Raw genomic sequence first — 12633 nt, 5'->3', positions numbered from 1 at the left:
TTCAGCTATCTGGGATCAAGTCTTAGTTCTGCTCTTTGCAACTGCATGACTTTGGACAAGTCATATAACCTTGCTGCCTGCCCTTCACTCTCCTCATCTGTAAATGAAGGTGATAATAATTTCTACTCAATGGAGTTGTTGTGAGGATTAGATAGGATAATGTGTGTAAAGGTCTTAGCAGAGTGTGTGGCACATGATAAGCAGTAAATAAGTGGTGGTGGTGTGGTAATAGCTGGAACAAAAAGAGTTGTAAGGTATGAGGTTGAGAGTCATATTCTGGAAGATGTAAACTAAGGAATTTAAACTGCATTGAACGCCGTTGAAGGGCTTTAAGCAGAGGAGTTAACACATTGAGATTTTCTTTGTAGAAAGATCACGATAGCTGCAAGGAGGAGGGATTGGATTGAAGATTAAAGACCAGTTCAGAAATCCTTGAATGATAAGAGCCTGAACCAGGACAGTGACAGAAAAATAAAAGGAAGAGATGTATTTAAGTTATATTAAAGATTCTGTCCTGGTTTCTAGGAACTTCTTGATAATGCAGGCTTATTAAGGACTGTGGAAGCTTTCCAGTGACATATGACATCCCACATAAAGGCCCTGTTCCTGTCCTTCTGGGCAGCTCCACCTTCGCCTTTGACTTAGTGGGAGATAATGTGTGTTCCAGCCTCCCTATGGTGACTCCTACTTCACTTTTCTGGGCTGTGAATATAGAGTGATTTCTCTTTACCTGAAAGTCACCATTGTATTCCCTTGCCTCTTCCCAAGTAAGGCCCTTTCTTATCTAGCTAGGCAAATAGCTTCCTAGATGCCATTCTTCCCCCTAATAACTTCAGGGGATCAAGGGAAGTCCTACTGCACTGAAAGGCTGAAATGCACACCAGATCTGTTCAGTAGCTCCTGCAGAAGTTGAAAGAGCTTCTCAGAGCTGAGATGTGTATGTGTGTGGTCGTGTTGTGCTGTCAGTAGAGGAATACCACCAGAAGAGGAGGGCTGCCTGCCTGTAGGGGCTGCATAGAAGTAGACCTACTTTTTAAGGCTGGAGGGGCTGTTTCCTTTAGCCAGCAAGTTACTCTGCGCATAGCAACTGAGAGAAGGAAGGAGGATGGGCATCCTCATGTCTCTTGGACTGACCAAGTTTATCAGAGCAGTGCCCTGGGGCTGAGGAGAGAACTTCTCAGCGATAGGCTCCCTGTGTTCAGGGATCTCACAATAGTCACTCTTACAGAACAGGGATAGTCTTGTGGAAGACAGGCTCTAGGAGAGGAAAGGTCCTTGATTCTAGAGGAAGAAGTATAGGGAGGGGAAGAGAAAGAGGATCGTTGGAGACACCCTCTACATTCTACTCTGACTCTTTCTCCCTCTTTCTCACTGCGTCCTCTGGATCAAGAAGCAAGAGCTACCTCCAGAGGAACAAGGGCCCAGCATTCGGAACCTGGATTTCTGGCCCAAGCTCATCACACTCATCGTGTCAATCATAGAGGAAGATAAGAATTCCTACACACCTGTTCTGAACCAGTGAGTATCACCCTCTTTGGCCCTGTCTGTTGGTGGTTGATCTGTCCATCTGTCTAACAACCTCTTTCTTTCCTGTCTCTGTATGTTTGCAGTGCCACCTCTTCTTCCTGTCCATCCATCTGTCCCTCTGTCCCTTGTATCTGTCTGGGTAACTGTTTCTGGAGACAGGTGTGGAAACATAATGGGGGTCCCTGGCCAGACTGAGCCAGCCTCCCTGGAGTGAGAGGCTTCTGGGACTGTGACTGCCATAGGAGCCCCAGGGGATCCAGAGACCATGTGTGTATGTGTCTGTCCACTGTGAATGAAGTGGGCCTTCTTATAGCCCACCCTGACTTGCCCTTTCTCCTCCAGCTTATTTAGCCTGCGCCTGCTTTCCAGCCTCTGCCTGGAGAGTCTCTACCTCTCAATTTCCTGCCTTCTGGGCATCTTCTGCCCCCAGGCCCGTCTTGCCTACGGGGATCTCTTCTGCCCCCAACTTGTCCTGCCACTGGCCCCTGGCCCCTGGGCCCCTTTTCTCCAGATTGGACCTAGTCCTGTTCCCTAAGCTTCTCCTCTCTCCAATATGACTTCCAAGAACTAGGCACTTTAGCCTTGAAATGAATCAAATCAAATGGCTCTTGCCTTATTCTCTGACTGTGGTTTCTTCTGTCATCCAGGTTTCCTCAGGAGTTGAATGTGGGAAAAGTCAGCGCAGAGGTGATGTGGCATCTGTTTGCCCAAGACATGAAATATGCATTGGAGGGTAAGGATCTGTCCAAATCAGTGGGCTGCCAGGCTCCTAGCCCAAGCTCCTAGTTCACTGTCCCTTTCCTCTTCTAGACAACTACAAGTTCTGGGTGAGTGATATAGTGAGAAACTAAAGGAATTCTAGGCCTAGTGGGATGTAGGCCCCAGGAGACCTTGGGTGGGTAAAGTTGCAGCCAAAGGAAATATGAAAATGGCTGTGTGGATGTAGGTTCTTCCTTCCAGCTTTGGAGCAACTGCCTGTTCAAGACCTTCCCAGCCCAGAGATGAACTTCTCCCATGGTGGGTGTTCTTAGGTGGCCCACTTCCTGGAGAATGGTCTTGGGAAACTTCAGTTTTCAAGAATCAGAGAACCTTAAATACACAGATAGATGTAATTGTTTTCTTATGTTGGAGACTCTCTGGCCTGGCTTTTCTTGAAAGCTGCTCTGGATTAGTATGACAATGCCAGGAAGATCCTTCTTCCCTCACTTCTCCTATAGAGCAGGGCCACAGGCAAATTATTATTCATCTTACTCATTCAGCTTGTTCTTTTATTCATTTCCTACCTTGGTCCACAAAGATATCATTCCATACCTGTATCAGACCTTCCTATCTGTACCCATCTGTACTCACCTATGTAGCAGTGTTTCGTGCCGTTTTATGTGTGGTAGTCTCTCTACTCAGTCTGTGAAAGCCCATCTAGGAGGAGGAGGAGCCATCTGGGCAAGGACAAAGCAGAGTCTGGATCTGCTATTTGGGTGGGATGGCAGGGCAGATGGACCACCCTCAGATGCTTGAATGTGTGAGGTTTAGAATCAGTGAGTCTTGAGATTGAAAGAAACCTTGAAGATCTGTGTTACATTTGAGCCAGCCACAGACTACCACGCGTACATTCTGTAACACAAGCCCAGAGCAGGGCTGCCTGCTGTCAGGCCAGGGAGGAGGTCATTGGTCTCTCCCTCCAGATGCCACTTAGTGAGCCTGATGGGGAGTACAGTCTCAGTTCTTGAAGAACTGTGGCTCCAGTGGGTTTGGGGGAAAAGAGAAAACACCTGTGAAAGTGAATCAACTCCACAAGAGGAGTAGTGTGAGGTGGGGCAGAGGTTTTCAAACAGAAGTATCTTAGGAGCTAAGTTGAAGGGGAAACCCAGAGGCTAGGCTCCAGGTCTCTTGCATGATGCCAGCTCAGCCAGCCCTGCTTTTATCAATCTTACATGGAATTCTAGGTGAGATTTCTTTTGAAAGGGGAGTTCTGCTAATGTTTAAAACAAACACAAAAGGATTGAAAACTTCTACTTTAAGAGAAAGAATTAATGTTGGCCTGATTTCCAACCTCAATTTCACTGCCTACATAGCACTGTGAATTTGGTCCAAACTACTTAATTTTTATGAGCTCCCATTTTCTCATCTGTAAAATGGGAGTGATGATAGCATCTGTTTCTTTGAACTGATGAAGTACTGAGATGTATTTAGCATACTGCATGGCACTTACTCAGCACTGACTAAATCTTAGTTCTTAAGAACAATAAGAAACCATTGCAGGCTCTTGAGCAGAGGTGCAATGTGAACCCCATAGTATTTTAATAAGATCTACCTCAGTGAGAGATGAGGGCAGCTAGAATAGGGAGAGACTAGAATCAGAGAACGCAGATAATGAAGAGCTGTTGTAATAATTTAGGGATAGAGGGCGCTGGGATTAGAGAAGATAAGTGGAGAGAGGAGAATGGGCTTTGATAGACATTGGAAGGAAGCCAGAACAGGACTTCGTGATTGTCAGAATATGGAGGGCAAGAGAAGGGGAGGAGTTTGGGGGGCCTGGATGATAGGAGAGTGGCATTGACTCTGACTATAAAAGTAAAGTTGAAAATCCTGTCCTTCGCCAAATATTTTGTAAGTCAACATTATTAAGGTATAATTTATAGACAATACAATAAGACCCGCTTTAAGAATACAATTTAATGAGTTTTGACAAATAAGCCCAACTGTGTAACAACTCTCCCAATTAAAATATGAAACAAAAGTTCCTTCTTGCCATTTTACAGTAAATCCCCACTCCATTCACCAAATGTTTATTGAATATTTTCTCTGCGCCAGGCTCTGTGCTGGTTATTGGAACCCAATGAGATGAACAAGGCATAGCACCATCCCTTAAGAAACTCACAGGGCAGTCTAGAAAACAGTCGTATAAATTGGCAGTTACAACACAAAGTTATAATGCCACAAGAGGAGTAAGTATAGGGTGCTGAGAGCACACAGGAGAACCATGTAACCCAGACTCTGAGGACCTGGGAAGGCTTCCTGGAGGAGGCGATCTACAAGCTGAAACCTGAAGGGTAATAAGATTTAGCCGGGAGGGTGGTAGTGACAAGAAAGGGAGACACAGAACATTTCAAGCAGAGGCTACAGCATGTCCAAGACCTGGGGTCTAGAGAGAGCTGGCATGCTTGGAGAACTGGAAGCAGCAGTTCAGTGTGACTAGCACTTCAGAGGGTAGGGGAAGAGATAAGTAAGACCTGAAGATGGAGAGATGTGACAGAGTCAGATCGTGAAGGAGGTTGTAAGCCATGCATAGGCTTTTGGACTCTTTCTCTATTTTTTTTTTTTTTTTTTTTTTGAGTCTCGCTGTGTCGCCCAGGCTGAAGTGCAGTGGGCTGATCTTGGCTCACTGCAACCTCCGCCTCCTGGATTCAAGCGATTCTCATGCCTCAGCCACCCGAGTAGCTGGGATTGCAAGCGTGTGCCACCACACCCAGCTAATTTTTGTATTTTTAGTAGAGACGGGGTTTCACCATGTTGGCCAGTCTGGTCTTGAACCCTAGCCTCAAGTGATCCGCCCCCCTCAGCCTCCCAAAGTGCTGGGATTACAGGTGTGAGCCACTGCACCCAGCTGACTTTTGGACTCTATCTTGAGGTAGTTGGGAGCCACTGACATATGTCAAGCAAGGGATTGACATGATCAGATTATTATGTAGAAAGGCCAGTCACTCTGTCTACAGTGTGGAGAGTGGATTGGGAGGCAGAATGACCAGTCTGGAGGCTATTATAGTAATCCAGGTTAAAGATGGGGGTAATGAGACCTAGGCAGGTAATAGCATGGCTAGAAGGAATGGACAGATTCCAGAGACATTTGGAGGTGAAATCAGGGGCTGGTGATTTAACTGGGTATGAATAAAGAGGTAGAAGGAAGATTTGAGGATAATGCTCAGCATTGAAAAAGAGGGTAAGATTAGTTGGTGTACTCTGTTCCACTTCAGCTGGAGATTTTAAGATAGTGAGAGACAGGGGCAAATTAAATCTAGGCATGATGAAATGTTCCATCCAAAGCTTATATAGGCCAGGTGTGGTGGCTCACGCCTGTAATCCCAGCACTTTGTGGGGCTGAGGCGGGTGGATCACCTGAGTTCAGGAGTTCATGACCAGCCTGGCCAACATGGTGAAACCCCAACTCTACTAAAAATACAAAAATTAGCCAGGTGTGCTGGCACATGTCTGTAATCCCAGCTACTCAGGAGCCTGAGGCAGGAGAATTGCTTGAACCCAGGAGGCAGAGGTTGCAGTGAGCAGAGATAGCACCACTGCACTCCACCCTGGGTGACAGAGTGAGACTCCATCTCAAAAAAGAAGTTTATATAGACGTTACCAGAACCAAAGAGAGATTAGGGGGAGATACCAGCAAACTGGGAGGTTGAAATCATGAGGTTGGAAGAGCTCTCCAGGAGAAAAAGAGGGAGTTAGGTGGAAGTCAGGGGCAGGAGGTTATGGATTGGCCTTTCTGACAGATTATCCCACCTCAAACAACTTTAGTGGAGCATGACTCCATGGGACTTGTTAGAATAGTTTAAAGTGTGACTGGTGTTTCAGAACTTGTCAGTTAGTTTTTATACCAGAGAAGTTAATACAGAAATTAGGGATAGGGGCCAGAGTGCAGATAATAAATTGACAGAGAAAGTGAAAATTATATGTAAAAACAGTAACTTGAAGGTCCCTAAAAGAAAGAGTTAGGGAGTTATGGAGTGATGGGCAGCCCTGCTTGAAAAGGAAGGAGGAGGGCCCTCCTGATGTTTCTAGGTTCTTAGACTGGTTCCAGAACAGCAGGGGACGGGGGTGGAGGAGAGAGTCTCTCTTTTGATGTCCCTGAGGGTCTCTCTGATGTCCCTGATTTTTTCACTCTCTTTGTTGCTCATTGGTGTCTCTGCTCTGTCACAAGCAACCACTGTCATTCGTATAAGAAAAGTCTTCTTTCTGGGTGGTAAGAACATTTAGTTGTCCTTTTGCCTCTAGTCTTATACCTTTTCCCTCTTCTCCTGCTCACTGCTTCATAGAAGAGACTGCAAATGCAACTTTAGGTTGAGACAGTGCTGCCTGCAGTGCCAGGGAATGAAATTCCTGGGACTTGAAGCCCTTGAGGCAGAATCCCAGGCTTCCATTTCCTCCTTCAGTGTCTGCTACACTAGTTCACAAGGGCCAGCTGCTCCAGCCTGGATATTCCGCCTTGACTTGGAGGAGCATCACCCATGGCAACTCAAAGTTGAGCAACAAAGTCCCCAAGGACAGTGGCCTTCTCTTCTCTGCTGCTTAGCCCTCTCCCACATTTGCTTGCTTTTACCATTATGTTGATGTGTCAGCATACAATTGATTTTTATTATTCAAATTAGTGCTTCAACTATGAAGGGGGTAGATGAAGAGAACCTATGGGTGTGGCCAGTGCTCCAGACTCTGAGCAAATTGTGAGTTATCTTTGTCTTAGATTTTCCAGAAGGCTCTAGAGATTCAGCAAGATGACTTTTCAAATTCATAATAAATGCCTCATTTTCTGCAGCATGATATGTCCTTTCATCTGGCTGTGTTTCCATAGTTTCCAAACTGACTATTCATATTTCCATACTTCCCTGAGAATTCATTTTTTCAGTGTCTCAGCTCTGCCCTGGAGCCCTTCAGTTTGCCTCAAGATTCCATTACACCATGGCTGCCCAACTGCTCTGTCAACTTGGGCCCAGTTTGATTTTCCCTGTCTCTGTAGTTGTCACTGACCCATTCATGCCGTGTACACCTGCTCATCTCTGCCTTTAAGCCTGTCTGAAGGATGACTCAGCTACTGTGATCAGAAAGGCCCTGGAAAACCATTGTCCTCTACAGTCATGGGCAGTCTCCCTACTAATCAGCATCAGCACCCATGGCCCTTTCTGCTTTTCTACACCAGACACCAGATGCTAGAACAAAAAGACCACTTCCAAACGCTAGAGCAAAGAGACTGCAGGCTTTATCTGGGAGTCTGGCTTAGTCTTTCTAGAGGAAGATTTGGGCCAAGCTTGTGGAGAGTTGCTGAGCAGAACACTGGTGGGGAGAGATGGCTGTGAGAAGGAGGTTGGGAGTCACCCTTGTCCTAAGACATCTGATGGAGCTGCCTGACCAGATCTGCTACCTTGGGAAGGCTCAGGAACCATGGCCTCTACTGCTGGGACCTGACCCAAACTTTCTCCCTACCACTAGAGCATGAGAAAGACCACCTGTGTAAAAGTGCTGACTACATGAACCTGCACTTCAAGGTGAAATGGCTCCACAATGAATACGTGCGGGATCTGCCTGTCCTCCAGGGGCAGGTGCCTGAGTACCCAGCGTGAGTCATCATGTGGGCACTACAGAGGGAAGGGAGCCCTCTGGGTGGGCAGGGCTAGTATCCCCAATTCATTTCAGCAAGCCAGTCTTAGGGACTGCCTGTTCAGGTACCACTGTAGACAAAGAAAAGTGTCAAACTGTGCCCCGCCATCCAGAGGATCCCAGACTGGTGGAGCAGTCAGGAAATGGCATATTCCAACCACTAGTTCTAACCCCCTGTTCTCCTGCTCTGGCTGCAGGTGGTTTGAGCAGTTTGTGCTACAATGGCTGGATGAGAATGAGGATGTATCCCTGGAATTCCTGCGTGGGGCCCTGGAACGAGATAAGAAGGATGGAGTAAGTCAGGGGCTTTGGCTGCACCGGGTTCAGGCCAGGTCTCCCAGCAATTAGCTATTGGCAGAAGTTCCTGGGCTTTAGCCAGGATGGCTATGCCTGCCATGTGGAGTTCACAGGAGGGCTGTTGAGGGCCACTAGCCACCCTTGCTGGTCAGAGCCTTTTCAAACTCTACAAGCTTGAGAAAAGATAGCAGCTGTGGATGGTGACCCTGTGTGTGGTCTTCCTTAGTTCCAGCAGACATCAGAGCATGCACTCTTTTCCTGCTCTGTGGTGGATGTCTTCACACAACTCAATCAGAGCTTTGAGATCATCCGGAAGCTGGAATGCCCAGACCCCAGCATCCTTGCCCACTACATGAGGAGGTTTGCTAAGGTGACCATAACTCTTCCTACTCCCTCCCCCTTACCAGCATCACACTCACAGACTCATCACAGGCCGGCCTGAGCTCAGCACCTCTCCACTGTGGCCTCCTGGTAAAGCCTTGTGTGACCCCCATTCTCCTTTGCTTGTTTCTGGGGCAGACAGATGGTTCTGTCTTAGTGCTGTTCTGTGGTTGAGAGGGAGCTGTGTCCCGTACTGTGAGATTCCCCCTTTACCTCCCTGTTGTTATTGTTCTGTGATGAGAAGTGCCACCTCAGGCAAGATCCCCATAGAAGAGCTAAGAGTTCCCTTTCCTTTTCTTTCCTTTCTCCTCTTCTCAGACCATTGGGAAGGTGCTGATGCAGTATGCAGACATCTTGTCAAAGGACTTCCCAGCCTATTGCACAAAGGAGAAACTGGTAGGTTCAGGCCCTGGGACTCTTACAAAAAGAGAGTGGAAGACATTTGAATCCTTGCTTTTGAAGCTGTCCTCGGAATTGAGGGTTGGGGTGACACTCCTGATGCGTGATTCCCACCATGGCTTTGCTTCAGATCCATGCCACAAAATTACGAGAACTTGACAGAGTTCCTGTGACTCTCATTGGTACCTTATCCTCTGCTAAGCTAGACCTTTGCTTAGTCTTTTTTTTTTTAATATATATATATATAAACTTTAGATATTCAAAGAGTTATAAAGGGTAATACATTAATACTTGAGTACCTACCACCCAGCTTAAAAATGAAAACGTTTGCTTTTAGTCAAGGAGAATTATCTGAACTGGCCCCAGCTCTTAGTGCTTAGGGAGAAACCTATGTAATATGTGAAGTCCCTGTGGCTTTTGTGTGAGAGGGAGGGAACCTAGGCTAATGGGCCCTATGCTGAAAGGAGCCAAGACTCAACAGCTACATCTGTCCCCAAAGCCCTGCATCCTGATGAACAACATGCAGCAACTGAGGGTCCAGCTGGAGAAAATGTTTGAGGCCATGGGAGGCAAGGAGGTAGGTCTTAGGGTTTGGGAGTCACTGTATTTTCCCTTTATTCCTGAGCTCCTTGGCCATAGAACTCCACCCTCTCTTTACTAGATGTAGGCCAGGAATTGAGCTTGGGGTCTGGGCTGGCTTAATCTGAGATAGGCATTGGGGTAAGGCCCTGCGAGGGAGGAATAGGCATTGGAGTAGGGCCCTGCGAGGGAGGGAGGAATAGGAACTGGGGTAAGCCCTGCAAGGAAGTAGTAGGGGTGTGGCAGGGTAGAAGAGGGTAAGAAAAGCAGCCTAGCCAGGCTTACCTCCTGTGAATACAGCTGGACCTTGAAGCTGCAGACAGTCTGAAGGAGCTGCAGGTGAAACTGAATACAGTTCTGGATGAGCTCAGCATGGTGTTTGGAAACAGGTCAGTGACCCCACAATACAAGTCCCTCAGAGCCAGATGTGGTCCCTAGCCAATCCCAGAGCCCTTGCCCCACACCTCTCCATATAGCTGCGGGTGTGTGGATCTTCCCTGTACTCCTGCTGACTGTCCCTGCTGGAACTGCACCATGAGCATATGGGAATGGGATCAAATAGCTGGTGCCGCTCCAGGGACAGCGTGTGTTTGGGGAGGGGAAGGCTACACTGCGGGCACATGTGTAGTTTCCAGGTACGGATTGATGAGTGTGTTCGACAAATGGCCGACATCCTGGGCCAGGTTCGGGGCACAGGGAATGCATCTCCAGACGCCAGGGCCTCAGCGGCTCAGGATGCAGATAGCGTACTCCGGCCTCTCATGGACTTCCTGGATGGCAAGTGAGTACAGCATTCAGGACTATCCTGTGGGGATGAGCAAAGCAGATGCTATCGGGCAAGGGAGCCCCTTGGGGAGACGGGTTCTCAAACTCTCACCCTGGCCTCACCTGTTGCCTGGACTTGCAGCCTCACCCTCTTTGCCACTGTGTGTGAGAAGACGGTTCTGAAGCGTGTACTGAAGGAGCTCTGGCGCGTGGTGATGAACACAATGGAGAGGATGATCGTTCTGCCCCCATTCACTGACCAGACGGTAAGGACACCTCCTTCCACTTCCTCCTGCTGTCTCCCTTCCCCTCACTCCCTGCTTCCTGATGGAGTTGGGGTCCTCTGCTTTTGACTGATTCCCTCTCTGCCCAGGGCACCCAGCTGATCTTCACTGCTGCCAAGGAGCTGAGCCATCTTTCCAAACTCAAGGTACTCTGGGTGTGGGGTCCTCCTGGCAGGTGTGGTCCTTCTGAAGTCATGGAGAGAGGGTGGCTGGGGGGAAGGAAATTGGAGCTTTGGAGACTGAAGAGGAAAAGGAGGAGATGAATATGCACTATGGGCTGGCAGGTGGGTGCAAGACTTTCATGACTGCCCTGAGCTGTCCTGATGCTGCTGATTTCTCTGAACAGGATCACATGGTGCGAGAGGAAACACGGAATCTCACTCCAAAGCAGTGTGCAGTCCTTGACCTCGCCCTGGACACCATCAAGGTGGAGGCCCCCCCCTTTTTCAGACAGTCTTAACCACCACACTCACTTGGCCCTGGCATTCCACTCTCCCAGACCAGGTGTCCCTCCAACTCTTAACACTCCACATCCAGAAGAGAGTTACTATGTACTGCCAAGGATACAGAGAGAATCAGATATGGTTCCTAAATTCAAGGTGCTTATCATTGGTAAGGTGATATAAGGCAGGAACATATGAACTGTGCTTCAAGGCACCTGGGAGAGGTATGTCATAGGTCTCAAGTTCTGTAAGGTTCAGATGGGTAAAAGAGCACTTTTGGTTCTTCTCCCTGCCTGAAGTGTTTCTATTCCATTTCTGTGCCTGTCCAGAAAGATCCATCCTTCAAACACTGCCATACCTCCAGGAATGTGGCCATCCCCTACCAATCCTGCCAAATACCCAAATAATACTCTTCATCCAAGAGCCTATGACTCTGGTTCTGTGGGTGTTCCTGAACAGCCTATTCTCACAGTCCTCTTCTTGCTTCTCTGAGGACAATGTTGGGGAGCTGCTTTCTGTAAGGGGATGAAGCAGTCACAGGTGCTCTTTTATCTTGCAGCAATACTTCCATGCAGGAGGCAATGGGCTGAAGAAAACCTTCCTGGAGAAGAGCCCAGATCTGCAGTCTCTACGCTATGCCCTGTCTCTATACACACAGACTACTGACACTCTCATCAAGACCTTTGTGCGCTCGCAGACCACCCAAGGTAAGGCCCTGAGGGCTTTGGGTATCCACCTCTCCTCTCTGATACACATCTTCCCCTAGGGAGTCTGTATCTTCATGCCCTTGGGAGCAGATCCAGTTACTTCTTCAGAGAGCCTTTCAAATTCAGATCTCGATTGCTTGATGGGACCTCAGTACTTACCTCCACCCCATACCCATTACCAGGCAGGAGAATCACAGAGGCCTGGGAAATATGTCTAAGATTTCTTTTCCCAGACATCGCCTGGCCCATGCATGTTTATTAAACTCAAGGAGTATACCCTGACTGGTAAGCAGCAAGAAGGAAAAATCTGTGAGGAAGCCTTGAGAATGAATGGAAGCCATGAGAAATGTGAAGGCTCATAGTGTGGGGAGCTTTGCTGGGAGTTGTCCTGGGGAGAGAAAGCAAAAGACTTTCCAGACTCTGCAGCATGGATAGGGAGACAAGGAAGAGAGGCAAACCATGGCAGCTGCTGAAGGGAGGGTGTGGATCCCGGGGCCCTGTGCACAGCTGAGGCTCCAGTCTCAGAGGTGCTGTTTATGCACAGGGGACCCAGGAAGCCGGTTTTCTCCCAGTGACTTTCAGTCCTCAGAACCCCTCCCTACCTCCAGCGTGGCCTGTCCAAAACAAAACACATCTGCATAGATGTAGCTCAGGTTGAAATTCTGACGCTGGAGCAGAGCCCTCCCAGAAGGCACCTCAGGCACATTTGTTATTGCTTGTTCCAAGGAAACCTGAGCAGGCTGCCTGGGGGAGTGAACCTGGTGGGGGAAGTTGGCACTTAGGCATTACTAAGCTGTGTGTGAATCTGGGGCACAGGGCTGACCTAGAGGGGAGAGGGCTCTAAGCAGGTAAACTGGTGACAGAAAGTGAGAAAAT

General features: G+C 48.2%; 1 protein-coding gene across 2 annotated transcripts in view; it reads left to right on the top strand.

Annotated features, from left to right (window-relative positions):
* Nucleotides 1–12633, top strand: part of UNC13B (unc-13 homolog B) — a 279025-nt gene that overhangs the window by 216867 nt on the left and 49525 nt on the right. For both annotated transcript variants that reach the window (XM_054519407.2, NM_001132233.3), the window contains 13 exon segments: nucleotides 1391–1518; nucleotides 2175–2260; nucleotides 7735–7861; nucleotides 8100–8196; nucleotides 8426–8569; nucleotides 8899–8976; nucleotides 9479–9556; nucleotides 9859–9947; nucleotides 10187–10339; nucleotides 10466–10589; nucleotides 10697–10753; nucleotides 10954–11034; nucleotides 11610–11757. In XM_054519407.2, coding sequence (XP_054375382.2) covers nucleotides 1391–1518; nucleotides 2175–2260; nucleotides 7735–7861; nucleotides 8100–8196; nucleotides 8426–8569; nucleotides 8899–8976; nucleotides 9479–9556; nucleotides 9859–9947; nucleotides 10187–10339; nucleotides 10466–10589; nucleotides 10697–10753; nucleotides 10954–11034; nucleotides 11610–11757 — 1390 coding nt within the window.

The sequence above is a fragment of the Pongo abelii genome, chromosome 13, assembly GCF_028885655.2.
Source record: "Pongo abelii isolate AG06213 chromosome 13, NHGRI_mPonAbe1-v2.0_pri, whole genome shotgun sequence".
NCBI lineage: Eukaryota > Metazoa > Chordata > Mammalia > Primates > Hominidae > Pongo > Pongo abelii.
This window is presented reverse-complemented; position numbering and strand designations above follow the sequence as displayed.